A 13,083-nucleotide genomic window follows, 5' to 3' on the forward strand; every position below is an offset into this window, starting at 1 on the left:
TTAATTTCCCCTTATACAGCAAGAAATGAACAAAACAAATAGCAACAGGCTATAAAAATGTAAGCATTTATTGAGAATACTAAAAAAGTAAGTTTATAAACAAAACCATTGTGTATTATGAATCTGTTACGAACATATAAACACATAGTAAATATAACCGTCATATTATCTTAGCAACAAATCCTGAAGTCTATCCAAAGTTATCAACCCATGGTGCTCCGGCCTTGTGTATATTTCAAAATCGCACCTCGCTTTAAAGTGACTCTGTACCCACAATCTGCCCACCCCAAATCGATTGTACCTTTGGATAGCTGCTTTTAATCCTGCTACTTTTAAGATCTGTCCTGGGGTACGTTCGGCAGGTGATGCAGTTATTATCCTAAAAAAACACTTTTAAACTTGCTGGCCTGTGTCAAACTGGCGTGGCCTATAGTGTCTGTACTTTAGGCTGGCACAACCTCTCCGTCCCTCCTCCCCGCCCTCTTCATCATTAGGAATGCTCCAGGCAGAATTTCTACTATTCATCAGCTGTGTGAGCACGGCACATGACCTGGATCGTCAAGGCACCTGTGAGTGTTCTGACAAGTGAGGAATAGGAGAATGCTTGACTAGAGCATTCCTAATGATGAAGAGGGCGGGGAGGAGGTGCCAGCCTAATGCACAGACACTCTAGGCCACACCAATTTGACACAGGGCTGCAAGTTTTAAAGTTGTTTTTCAGGATAATAACTGCATCACCTGCCGAACGGACTCCAGGACAGATCATGGATAAAAAGCCACTATCTGAAGGTACAAGCGGTTTGGGGGGGGGGGGGAGAGATTGTGGGTACAGAGTCGCTTTAAGTTTGGCTTGTTCAGCATTAAATATTCTAAGTAGGAGTAATAGGAAAACTTCTAGAAAGTTCCCAGCTCTGGGCATGACTATGGGCAGCATGGTGGGCATGACTATCGGCTGGCTTGGGGTCCAGGGTTAAAATCCCAACAAGGACATGTATTCTGGTTATAAATGCCTGCCGTCCCTGCTGTGTCTTTTGGCACGTATAAACTTTAGAATTGAGTGGTAAGCATCTTATGAATGAAAGAACACTTTAGGAGCCATATAACACCGGACAATTATCACCGGGCCATAAAACCATTGTTAATCGTTCGCCAATCTTTCGGTATATGTAAACATCATTCATTATTACAACCATTCGTGTTTTGGTCAGTCTCTAAAACCAGAGTTGGGTTAAAAACACAAAACTAAGCAAATTTTTCCATTATAATTTAGCCGTTAGTTCCACTGCTGATTCTTGTTGAAGAAAGACTAACCAAAAGACTGATGGAAATACTATGTGTGAACATAGCCCATAATAGCCCAGGTATTCCAATCCGGATTAGCTACGGGATAGGGCATAACTATGAGATGAAGAGAGACGAATGCAGAGGCAAATCTAATATATAGGATATGCTGTGAAGAATATTTTTTTCAGCAGTGTGTGGATAAGATTATATTAAAAAAGTAACTAGCATTGTACTGTAAATTTGTAGTATATTTTTGGTGTGGCATCCATAGGGAAAGTCTCCAATATATATGTATAGTCTAAATGCAGCCTAAAGTTAGCACGTTCTTGTCTAGGTGACCATGGGTTGTAAATATTGACCTCCTTCTACCCCATTGCTATGATTACTACAATGTAATACAGGCAAGCAAGCATTAGTCATGTCACCTGTTTCACAATGATCTCCAATGAATTCTCTTGGACACAAACAAAGGTACTCAGCACCGAGGTCCTTACACAATCCTCCATTCAGACAAGGAGAAGAAGAACAGGGCTGGATCTCTAGATCCAGGATAAACATAAAGAAGATTGAACCAGAATACAATACATAAGTTATATACTGACAGAACTAAACATTTAGGTATTTGTGTTTTGACACCCCATAGGAGAACATAGACATTGATTCAAATCTGTCATAACTATTTATGGGGAACTTGGTGAATGTTATCTCACCTGTTTCACATCTGTCACCTGTGAAGCCCCCAGTACAAATACAGCTATACCCATCAACCAGGTCAGAGCAGATTCCTCCATTAAGGCAAGGCGATGACCAACAGGGTCGGACCTCTAGGAAAAGGTAAAACAGTTATTAAAAACATTTTAACCACAAGTTATGAGACTGTTGACAGCTAAGCACGTCTTTACAAAAACAGTTTGCCCAGTTGACAGAATTTGAGAGAGGGTCTGGGAGAAGCAGGATAGTGGTTTAGACCAATGGCCCACCATCTAAGCTGTTCTGGCCAAGCTGTTAATAGATGTTGGGAGCAGTGTGTAAGGGTCACACACACTTGGCGAACAGGCTCCAGTGGAGAATATCATTTCATCCACTAACAAGTACAAGAGGCTACCACAGCTTTCTTTTCCACCATCCAGACACATGGGCACCTTCACTACTTATCCTTGTCTTTTCCCAGACCATTTCCTGGTGCCTAGCTGAAGGAAATTTGGTGTCACGGCACCATGTGCCCTGCCACTGACAGCCAGCCACCATTGCCTTTGTTTGCAGTGGTGTTATGAACAAGAAACCTGGACTGCGATGAATTCAAGTTTAGTTTAGGATGCTATCATAGGTGGGTTTGAGTCCTCGTGGTGAGCACTTCACCCTGCCTTTGCCGTGGAGTGATACACTGCCCCAACTGCTGGTGTGATAATCTTGAGAGCCATCACACACCACACTCAGTCGTCCCTAGTAGTGGTACAAGGAACACTAACAGGTCAGACATATGTACAGGACATCCTGCGGACACATGTGTTGCCTCTTATGGCTTCTAATTGGCATTTTTAAGCAGGATGCTCACCCACGCACAGCAAGGGTTTCCCAAGAATGATACATTGCACCATTTCCTCAATAGTCATCAGATTTTATCATCAATTCAGCATTTATAAGCCCAGCTGGAATGCAGCTTTGGCAACCTATGAATGTGCAGGATCTATAGCCCCAGCTGCAACATCTGAGGGCAAATGTGCCACACAATGCCATAGTGAACCTGTATCCTCCATGGCCAACTGTACCTCATCTTGTATCCATTGTGGTAACCCTTGCTCTGATATTGTAATCACTTACATGTATCATCCTTGTGTTCACACATATAACATGTCATCTAACTTCTTCTTGGTGTGTTAGAGTGTAGGTGTGTAGATCTGTCTCTGAAGTCAGAATAGAAAGGTCAGTGTCTAGTTCTACTTGTTGACCCCAGATCACTGAGGGGGTGACTGTCCCACAGCTTCTTTGTTTTCTACTATAAAAATGACCTATTAGGACTTATTTCTTCAATCATCCACACGATATGAAAAGCCACATTATTTTATGTGGATAACTGGCACCACATGGTTTTTTGGACTATATGTATAGTTATGGACTATAATACAGTTATTCTCTGATTTACAGGACACACGGTGCCGATCATATTCACCTAGGTGTTTCTGCCATTATTTCTTCAGCTTGCACAAGAGCCATAGGAGACATAACATATCTGGTCTGATACTACTGGTAACCTAAAAGATGCCACTGGCTTATAATAAAACATTTCATTACACAATAGAACCTGGTGTACAAAACCTTACATTATGGAAACTGGCCAACAAGGGGATTTAATTCTCTAACATGATTGAGAGGTTAGTTTATTAAGTAACCCATTTCTCTGCATCAACATTTCTAACTGTGTCAACCAGAAAAAAAATGGAAGAAAGGCAATAATGCGAATCTATGTTTGTTAAAACGACACATATATACCTGTCTCACAGTTTCTTCCGGTGAATTTATGACTACACAGACATTTGTAACCATCAGCTAGGTCAGTACAGGATCCACCATTCATGCAGGGCATTGAGTAGCACGGCCTGATCTCTGGAGAGCAAACAAGGAAACAGAATAATATTAATATGAAGAAAATATAAATTCTTATACAACAGAATAAACTATTGGCCTCAATGGAATCAATCCGCTTGTTCACATTGTCTATTCACTAGACGTTAAACAAAGTGTCTGACCTGTAGCTAGCATGGTATAGAGCAAGAGTAGATAAACACCCATATATCCAGTGGGGGCATTTGTATTTCGGATACTTCTAGACTCGGGAGCCCAGTGGGTGGTATTATCAGTGTCTGACAGCCTCCTGACTGTAAAGGTACACACAAAATAGTGTCAGTCACTGATTAGGACCGCCCACTGGACTCCCAAGTCAAGTTATACGGAATCTTTTTAAACCAGACCATCCATTAAGTATGCTCATGTCTTCTTTCTCTAAAACATGTCTTTCAGAGATCAGACAGCATGTTGACAGCTTCTTTCTATAAGGTTAAAAAAAATGCACGGGGCGATGTGAGAGAACACATTTTCTGTTTTACAGTAAGAAAAATAAAAATATTATGTATATAAAAATATGTCCCATACAGACATAAAAAATGCATTTTCTGAGCATTTAATGTCTTTTTACCTGTCTCACAGTGCGCCCCGATAAAGCCCTGCCTGCACAAACAGATATAGTGATTTCCATCATCTTCACATGTACCGCTATTGAGACACGGGTTAGAGAAGCATGGCCTGATCTCTGAGGGAAGAGTAACATTTTCTTTATAAAAACACAGCAAGTGGTTTCTTTAAAAGGTTTTTACCAATCCCCTATCCACTTATACATACGTAGTCGACTGACGCTCATATCGGTTATATGCCACTAGACTATACAAGTACTAGTGGCTACCATGGGCATGGCTACAGTTCCATTACAAAATGACACACTTCATACTTTCTCCCATTTTTCTACTTTAATAAAAGGTAACCAGAAAATACTCCTTACCATTTTCGCAGTGCCTCCCAGTAAACCTCTGCATGCACTCACATCTGTATGTGTCACCCACATCCTCACATGTTCCTTCATTGAGACAAGGAGATGAGGAACATGGTCTGAGCTCTATAGTAAGAAATGCATCACGGTTAGTGGAAAATGAGTAGTCTTCTGCGCTATACACATTCTGCTGTCAATGCTCTTTAAAAAAAAAAAAAAAAAAAAAAAAAGCTATGGTATAAACAATCTAAAAGTATTAAATTGCTATACAGTATTAGGCTATGTTCACACAACGTATCTTTTCGTAAAAGTACGGCCGTTGTTGCCGATTGCAACTTTTTACGGAAAGATACGTTCATTAGTTTTGTATGGGATCCTGGCCGGAGCATATACACATAGTATACGCTCCGGCCGGGATCCCTTGCGGCGCTGCAAAGAACTGACATGTCAGTTTTCTTCAGCCGCAATTGATTGAATATCTGCCATAGAAAACCATGTCGGTGCACACTATGAAGCTAACAGCTCCAGCCGCTTGCTTCATAGTGTGCTATGGGGAATTCTGATGCGGGCGCACACGGATGCTTTGCAGAGATGATCTTTGCAGAGACCGGCCGCTCGTGTGGCCATTTAAATACATTGCTGTTGGCCGCAAATCTCTTGTTTACACAGGATGTGCAGTAAATAAACAATAATTTATAGGGCTGCACAAAAGATGCAATCCGCCAACGAGTGGGCATTTTCCCATACATGGTGATTATCGAGAGTACGAACCCGAACTCTCGGTAATGATTCCCACTGTCTGCCCGCTCCGTGCAGCGGGCTGATCCAGCGGGAGGACCGCCTGGAAAACTGGGATACAGCCATAGCCATAGACAGCGGGAATCTGATGCCGAGTGTTCGGGTTCATACGAAACCGAACCTTGGAGGGTTCGGACCATCCCTAATTACAAGCAATGTATTGAGCTGCTATCTCATGCCAGAAGGCAGTGCAAACATGCATGTTATATGCTAGCTGAGACTGTAGGAGGTTAGGGTGGGACCTCAACTGGGTGTCTGTGAAATAATAAATGCATGATATTACTTGTGTGCAGGCATATCATACAGTATAAACCAACAGAAGAACAATCCATGTGATATTTCATTGCATTTTGCTGGGAACATGTGGCACACATCAGCTGAATCCCTGTAGAGCAGTACCTTACAGTGCAACTATGTACCACCTACATGTTATTGCTATATAATCAGTGAGGGCCTCACCTGTCTCACATCTTCTTCCAGTGAATCTCCGTACACACAAGCAGCTGAAACTAGAACCCACATCTTCACAGAGGCCACCATTTAGACATGGAGAGGACGAGCAGGGCTTAAGTTCTGGTAAAAGAAAGGGTGTAACGGATATAACAATGTGTCAACCAAGTGTATGAATATTTGTTTGTTTTCAGAGAGGCTGCAAAGAATCTAACAGACTGAAGGTGATGAATAAAATCATAATAGTATATATTACAAGGCAAACTAATACACTGAACCTTAACATGAATAAGTAATTGCAATTAAAGTGTACCTAACATTTCAAAAGAATTTCTAAAATCTGCAGTTTAATTAGATGAACCCTTTAATGTGGTGACAAGGTTAAAGTGACTCTGTACCCACAATCTGCCCACCCCAAACCACTTGTACCTTCGGATAGCTGCTTTTAATCTAAGATCTGTCCTGGGGTCCGTTAGGCAGGTGATGCAGTTATTGTCCTAAAAAAAAACTTTTAAACTTGTAGCCCTGTGCCAAACTGGCGTGGCCTAGAGTGAATGTGCCCTAACTTTGTCCCTCCTCCCCACCCTCTTCATCATTAGGAATGCCACTGGCAGGATTTTTCCTATTCCTCTGCAGTGAACACAGCACAGGTGCCTTAACGATCCAGCCCATGTGCCGTGCTCACACAGCTGCTGAATAGTAGAAAATCTGCCTGGGGCATTCCTAATGATGAAGAGGGCGGGTAGGAGGGACAGAGAGGTTGTGCCAGCCTAATGCACACACACTCTAGGCTACGCCAGCTTAGCACAGGGCTTGCAAGTTTAAAAGTTTTTTATAGGACAATATCTGCATCACCTGCCGAACGGACCGCAGAACAGATCTTGGATTAAAAGCAGCTATCCGAAGGTACAAGTGGTTTGGGGGGGACAGATTGTGGGTACAGAGTCGCTTTAAACTATCAATCTCTAAGAGAGTTCCCTCCACAGTGCACTGCTTTCTTATTCTCTCCATTTTAGTGGGTGACTAATACTCCCTTCTGCATAGTGTGGGTGAAAGTGCACCAAACTGACAGGGACTTTGAAGGTAGTTGGAATTACTGATTCACTGGGTTTGCATGGTTCTATGTGAGCAGAAATGGAAGAAAGGGCATCAGCACAGTAGGGGAGGGGTTACACAGTCCAATTACAGAGGGCGATTATCTGTCCAATCAGGAAGAGTCAAACAGATATGGCCCCATGTAATAAAGACAACAATTAGACAAAGACTGATTGTTGTCTTTCACCAAGTTTAAAAATCATTTCTCCATGTAATAGGAGGTGCACCATTGGCGGCTGATGAAAATGTATAGAAAATAATCAAGTTATATACCTACCTCTTCACGCTCCCAGTGTCCTTCTTCCTGTTCTCTGTTTACCACAGTCGCCGCTGGCACATTAGAAGACGTCTGTCAAGTGACAGGCTCCTCAGCCAATCACTGTGTGTGGCACTGTTCTGTCTTGGCCTGTGATTGGCTGAGCAGCCTTTCACTTGAGAGACTGCTTCAGACATGCCAGTGATGGCTGCGGTGAGCAGAGAACAGGCAGGAAGACACTGGGGAGCATTGGACAGGTAAGTAAAACTTTATTATTTTCAATATATGCTGCAAGGACTGCACAGACATCGTTAGTGATATCCATGCAGCCCTTGATGCACGATTATTGAGCTGCATAATAGACTCAGTAAGCGAGCACTGATCTGCTAGAAATAAAACATGTTACCGTGTAAAATGGCCCAAAGCAAAAAACAGCTGCTGCTGAGAAGCCAACGTGCGAGAAGAGATTACACTTCAGCATTGTGGACATACACCAGTAGGTACACTAATATTTATAGAAGGGACAGCCAGACAGAACTTTACAGTGGTATGAGATGAAAGGGAAGCCTATCAGAAACAGTGTGGATCATATTTAGCAGACAGACCAGCTCAGACATGTTCACAGTCAAGGCTTTCTCTAGCTCTCTACCTCTCTCCCCTGCATGTGCTAAGCCCCAGCCCCACTTCCTGTGTTTTGTCTTGATCTAGCTGTTACTAGAGACATGTTTCTCCTAACAGGCAGAGGACAGCAGGTTGCGGAAAAGAGAGATACCTAGTGGCCACTTTAGATTTTTTTTGTACAAATAGATGGAATAGATAGAATCACCTGGGATATTACATGGAGAGAAGTTGTTTAGAATGGCAGTGGTCACTTAAAACCTTCATCAGCATCAATAAATGAAAATCCAAAGCACACTGGGTGCCTGTGAGATGCATCTCACCTAAACTATCCTGTTCTTTACTTCTCACCTGTCTCACAGTTCAGACCAGTAAATCCCCATGTGCAAAGACAAGAATACACATCACCTAGATCTTCACATGTAGCTCCGTTCATACATGGATCTGAAGAGCAAGGCCTGATCTCTGGGAAAAGAATAAGTGATAATATTGTTTGCCGGGCACAAATACTATTTTGTATTACAATGCAAACATACCATAAAATCTTACATACCATTCTCACAGTGTACTCCAGTGAACCTCGATGAGCAAGAACACGTGTAACTTAGATCGGACTCCAAACAGGTTCCTCCATTCAAACAGGGTCCAGAAGCACAAGGTCTGATTTCTGGGCAGAAAGAAACTTGAAGACTAAATACCAGGAAAGGTGGCGAACACACAGTACAATACCACTAATACATTTCTGTGCAAAGTCATCTTCCCAAACATATCTAACATATCTTCTGCAGCCAGACATAAAAGACCAGCAAGCCCAAGAGAGAAGCACTGAGCCAAGTGCTTCTCCTGGTTGATTCTAGCAATAACTCAGGGTAGGAGCAAATGAGCAAAAGTCATGCTTTAAAGGACATCTCAATTTCAGTAGACTTACCTCTTTCACAGTTTGCCCCTGTGAATCTTGAACTGCATAGACAGCGGTATGTTGTCCCAAAATCTTCACAGATTCCTCCATTTAGACAAGGAGCAGACGAACAGGGTCTTATCTCTGAAAAAATAATATGGAATAAAGTTAATAAATGCGCATGGTTAATGTGGATTAAAAGGACCAAATATAATAATCCTTTTTGCATAATAAGTGGTTTCTTTAGATCAACCATACCTGTCTCGCACTGGTCGCCTGTATATCTCGGGTGACATTGGCACACTGCAATCCCATGGTAAACATGGCAGACGCCTCCATTCCAGCAGTCCTTGCCAGTGCAGGGCGATACCTCTAGGATTAAAACAACAGGCAGGAACTAAACTGCCATAAATCTCTTTAATGTCAGAAATATAAGGAAAGCACTACTGCCCTGTTGGCCGTACAAACGGTATAACATAGAAAGCACATACAAACGCAAACAGACCAGAAACATTTGCCCACACACACCTTATCTAGATATCTAGATAGCATCATATAAGAGTGGGTTCACACTACGGAACCCCAGCTGAGAATTTCCCATGGATCCCGTAGCTCGTAACCAATCACGGCCGCGCGCCTCTCCGCCCGTGTCATAAACAGCATTCTATGCACAGGCAGATTCCGCATTCCGCCGAAAGAATTGATGTGTCAATTCTTTTGGCAAATAGCGGAATCGGACCGCCCATAGAATGGTGTCTGGTGATTGGTTACGAGCTACAGAATCCATGGGAAATTCTCAGCTCGGGTTCCAAAGTGTGAACCCACCCTTAGTTTTTAATTAAAGGCAATCAGTCAGCACTTGGGCCCGACCTGAGGAGCTGACAGTCTGCTGTAGGTGGCAGTCCCCTGGTGTAACCTTTGGGTAATGTGTCTGTGGAGGCAATGGTGCGCAATTTTCCTAGTGTAAAGAAGATTTAAGGAGGAGTTGGTGTAGTGTTCGTGCTGCACTCTGGCACGCCTAACCGCTCCTTCCTCTTCTCTATGAATATTCTGTGCTGTCTGGCCTTCAGCACGCTTGCACCATGTTCCTGCTCCATGCATGTATGGCTGAAGTAAATGATAATGACAAATACAGGAAGCGTGCGGCCTCTGGCATCAGCCATGCATGCGCAGACCAGGACATGGTTTGAGCATCCAGGAGGCCGGGCAGCACAAAATATTTATAGAGAAGAGGGAGGAGTGGTGAGGTGTGCCAGAGCGCAGCATGAGCTCTACTCCACAACTCCTCTTTCACTCTACTTTACAGTAGGACAATTGATATTGCGCACCATTGCCTCCACTCACACATTACCCAAATGTAACATGCTTACTAGGGGACTGCCACCTGCAAGACACAGTCAGCACCTTGGGTCGGGTCCAAGTGCTAATAGATCTCTTTTAAAGGGAATATAACAGCAGGTTAGACGCATCTAAGCTGCTGGTATGTTTGCCCACTATCATCTCTTTCATAACATTCGGAGATGTGCTGCTCCCACCAGAAATGGGCGCTCAGCATAGCCAGTAGGGAATCTATGCCCAAAAAAAAAAAAAAAAAAATCTAAGCTGAAGGGCCATTTCCAGTAGGACCAACACGTCACTAGATTTTTTGAAAACACTGACAGCAACAGACAGCAGGTAGTCAAGGAACCATCAGCTGCACAGAAGTGAAACAAGTAATTATACATCACTGTCATGTCCCCCTTAGTCCTGGCCGGAAGAAGAGGTTAACCCAGAAACAGCCGTCCCAAGGCACCCACACCTTTGCTCCATCTCTATCCCTCCCTGTGTTATTTGACCTAAAATAAACTACAGATCCCCACATATCGGTGAGTGCTGGACTATCTCCTCTATTGCTGCATGTTACATTTACTGCTCTGTCTTCTGCATCCCAGTTGGGTCTGAATATTGTACTGCATTACATACCTCCACTGGCCTGTGTTCACATTCAGTTTTTTCTGGTAGTGCCGGCATCTGTCTCTGAACTACACTATATCCCCAATTATGTGTTTTTCCCAGACAACCCCTTTAAGGTGGTAGCCCCACCCCAGTGTACCAAATCGTTGTAGTAATACAAAGTGCGCAACAAGCCTTTACATGAAGGAACTGGGTCTGAAATTACCTGTCTCACACATTGGTCCAGTAAAGTCTGTCGGACATATACAAGAAAAGGATCTGGGTTTATCCACACAGGTGCCGCCATTCTGACATGGCTGAGAGAAGCATCTTCCCATATCTGCAAGACAATATGTACACAGCTCTAAGAATGTAACATGAGTTTTCATGCAATCATAGAAGGAAGGAGTATCACTCAGTAGTATATTCCCGGTGGAAATGAGTATATCTAGTATAGAAAGTAATCCACTGGTACACTTTATGAGAATAGAAGACAAGATAGTCTGGAGTAATTAAATGCAAGTGCTTTTGTGCATCATTTATTGTGAAATCGTGGTACAACACAGACAGAATCCGACGTTTCGGTGAAGGCACCTTTATCTAGGGCTCTGTATATAGGGAATGAACAGGATCTGTAGGTATGGATATATTGGCAAGGCTGCGCCTGCCTGGAGGAGCGGATCCGGGTATGCTGATCGGCGACGTAGCTTCGCCAGACCTCCAGCCACGCTCCTTGGACTGCCACCTGGTTTCTGCCATCCGGTGCTTTATTCCCCACACCTAGTGTGTTTAGCCATCAGCATACCCGGATCCGCTCCTCCAGGCAGGCGCAGCCTTGCCAATATATCCATACCTACAGATCCTGTTCATTCCCTATATACAGACTCCTAGATAAAGGTGCCTTCACCGAAACGTCGGATTCTGTCTGTGTTGTACCACGATTTCACAATAAATGATGCACAAAAGCACTTGCATTTAATTACTCCAGACTATCTTGTCATGAGTTTTCATGCAATCCTGCATAATCTTAAAGGACAAGTGCCATGAAAAACTTTTTCCCAGTAATTGAAGCACATTACAAAGTTATATAACTCTGTAATGTGCTTCAGTCACCTATCTGCCTCCCTTCCCTGTCTTTCCCCCCCTCCGCCCCCCACCAGGAAGTGTCCTAACTCACACAGACCTAATGACTGTCGTCACCATCACCAGGCAGCTCCTTCTTGTGAGGATGAGTCATCAGCAGGAGGGCTGCTCTAGGTCCTGTTACAGGAGGCCCCCCTCCCCAGTCCAAGTGATGGCTTGCAGTTGTTCAGCCAATGGGAGCTGAGCAAGCTGAGTCACCTGACAAGGCAGGGGAGGGGGGGGGGCTGCTGTAACAGGAGAAGGAGCTGAGAGAAGAGCTTGGTGACGGTGACGACAGTAATTAGGTCTGTGTGAGTTAGGACACTTCCTGGTGGGGGGTGGAGGGGGGAAAAGACAGGGAAGGGAGGCAGATAGGTGATAAAAGCATTTTACACAGTTATATAACTTTGTAATGTGCTTCAATTACTGGGAAAAAGTTTTTCATGGCACTTGTCCTTTAAGCATATGTGACAATTCATACATAACAAAATATAGTCAAAGAATCTATAAATAAACATCATTTGTTACCAATATGACAGTGTTTCCCGGTGAAGCCACTAAGACAGGAACATGTGTAAGAAGGGTTCCCAGTGACACAGTCGTCAATACATCGGCCACCATTGCGGCAGGGGCGCAGAGTCCAGCAAACAGAGGCTGAAAAATAAAAATCCATAAACATTTATAAATATAAATATTTATCCCTACAAGTATTGCTTATGTATACTGACAATATCAACAATTAGCATGATTTCTATTTCCAATATGGCTGGGTTCACACTGCGTTTTTGCAATCCGTTTTTTTCATTCGTTTTTTGCAAAAAACGGATGGAAAAAACTGATGCATTTGTGTGCATCCGTTTTGATCCGTTTTTCCATTGACTTCCATTGTAATAAAGAGGGATCAAAACGGATCCGTTTTTTTTTATGAACACAAAAACGTAGCTGACACTATTTTTGTGTACGTTAAAAAAAACGGACCTGTTTTGTTCCGTTTTTTTTACAATAGAAGTCAATGGAAGAACGAATCAAAACGGATGCACACAAATGCATCCGTTTTTTTCATCAGTTTTTCATCCGTTTTTTGCAAAA

General features: G+C 43.1%; 1 protein-coding gene across 3 annotated transcripts in view; it reads right to left on the bottom strand.

The window, feature by feature from the left end:
- SNED1 (sushi, nidogen and EGF like domains 1) overlaps positions 1-13,083 on the bottom strand; it is a 95,819-nt gene that overhangs the window by 43,195 nt on the left and 39,541 nt on the right. Inside the window, exons 5-16 of one of the 3 annotated variants that reach the window (XM_069975480.1) lie at positions 12,523-12,648; positions 11,099-11,212; positions 9,199-9,312; positions 8,971-9,084; positions 8,596-8,709; positions 8,394-8,507; positions 6,083-6,196; positions 4,838-4,951; positions 4,478-4,591; positions 3,775-3,888; positions 1,995-2,108; positions 1,710-1,823 (exon numbers count right to left, since the gene is read on the bottom strand). In XM_069975480.1, coding sequence (XP_069831581.1) covers positions 1,710-1,823; positions 1,995-2,108; positions 3,775-3,888; positions 4,478-4,591; positions 4,838-4,951; positions 6,083-6,196; positions 8,394-8,507; positions 8,596-8,709; positions 8,971-9,084; positions 9,199-9,312; positions 11,099-11,212; positions 12,523-12,648 — 1,380 coding nt within the window. The remainder of the gene's footprint in view (positions 1-1,709; positions 1,824-1,994; positions 2,109-3,774; positions 3,889-4,477; positions 4,592-4,837; positions 4,952-6,082; positions 6,197-8,393; positions 8,508-8,595; positions 8,710-8,970; positions 9,085-9,198; positions 9,313-11,098; positions 11,213-12,522; positions 12,649-13,083) is intronic. The other 2 variants (XM_069975482.1, XM_069975481.1) reach the window with 2 other exon arrangements.

The sequence above is a fragment of the Dendropsophus ebraccatus genome, chromosome 6, assembly GCF_027789765.1.
Source record: "Dendropsophus ebraccatus isolate aDenEbr1 chromosome 6, aDenEbr1.pat, whole genome shotgun sequence".
Taxonomy (NCBI): domain Eukaryota; kingdom Metazoa; phylum Chordata; class Amphibia; order Anura; family Hylidae; genus Dendropsophus; species Dendropsophus ebraccatus.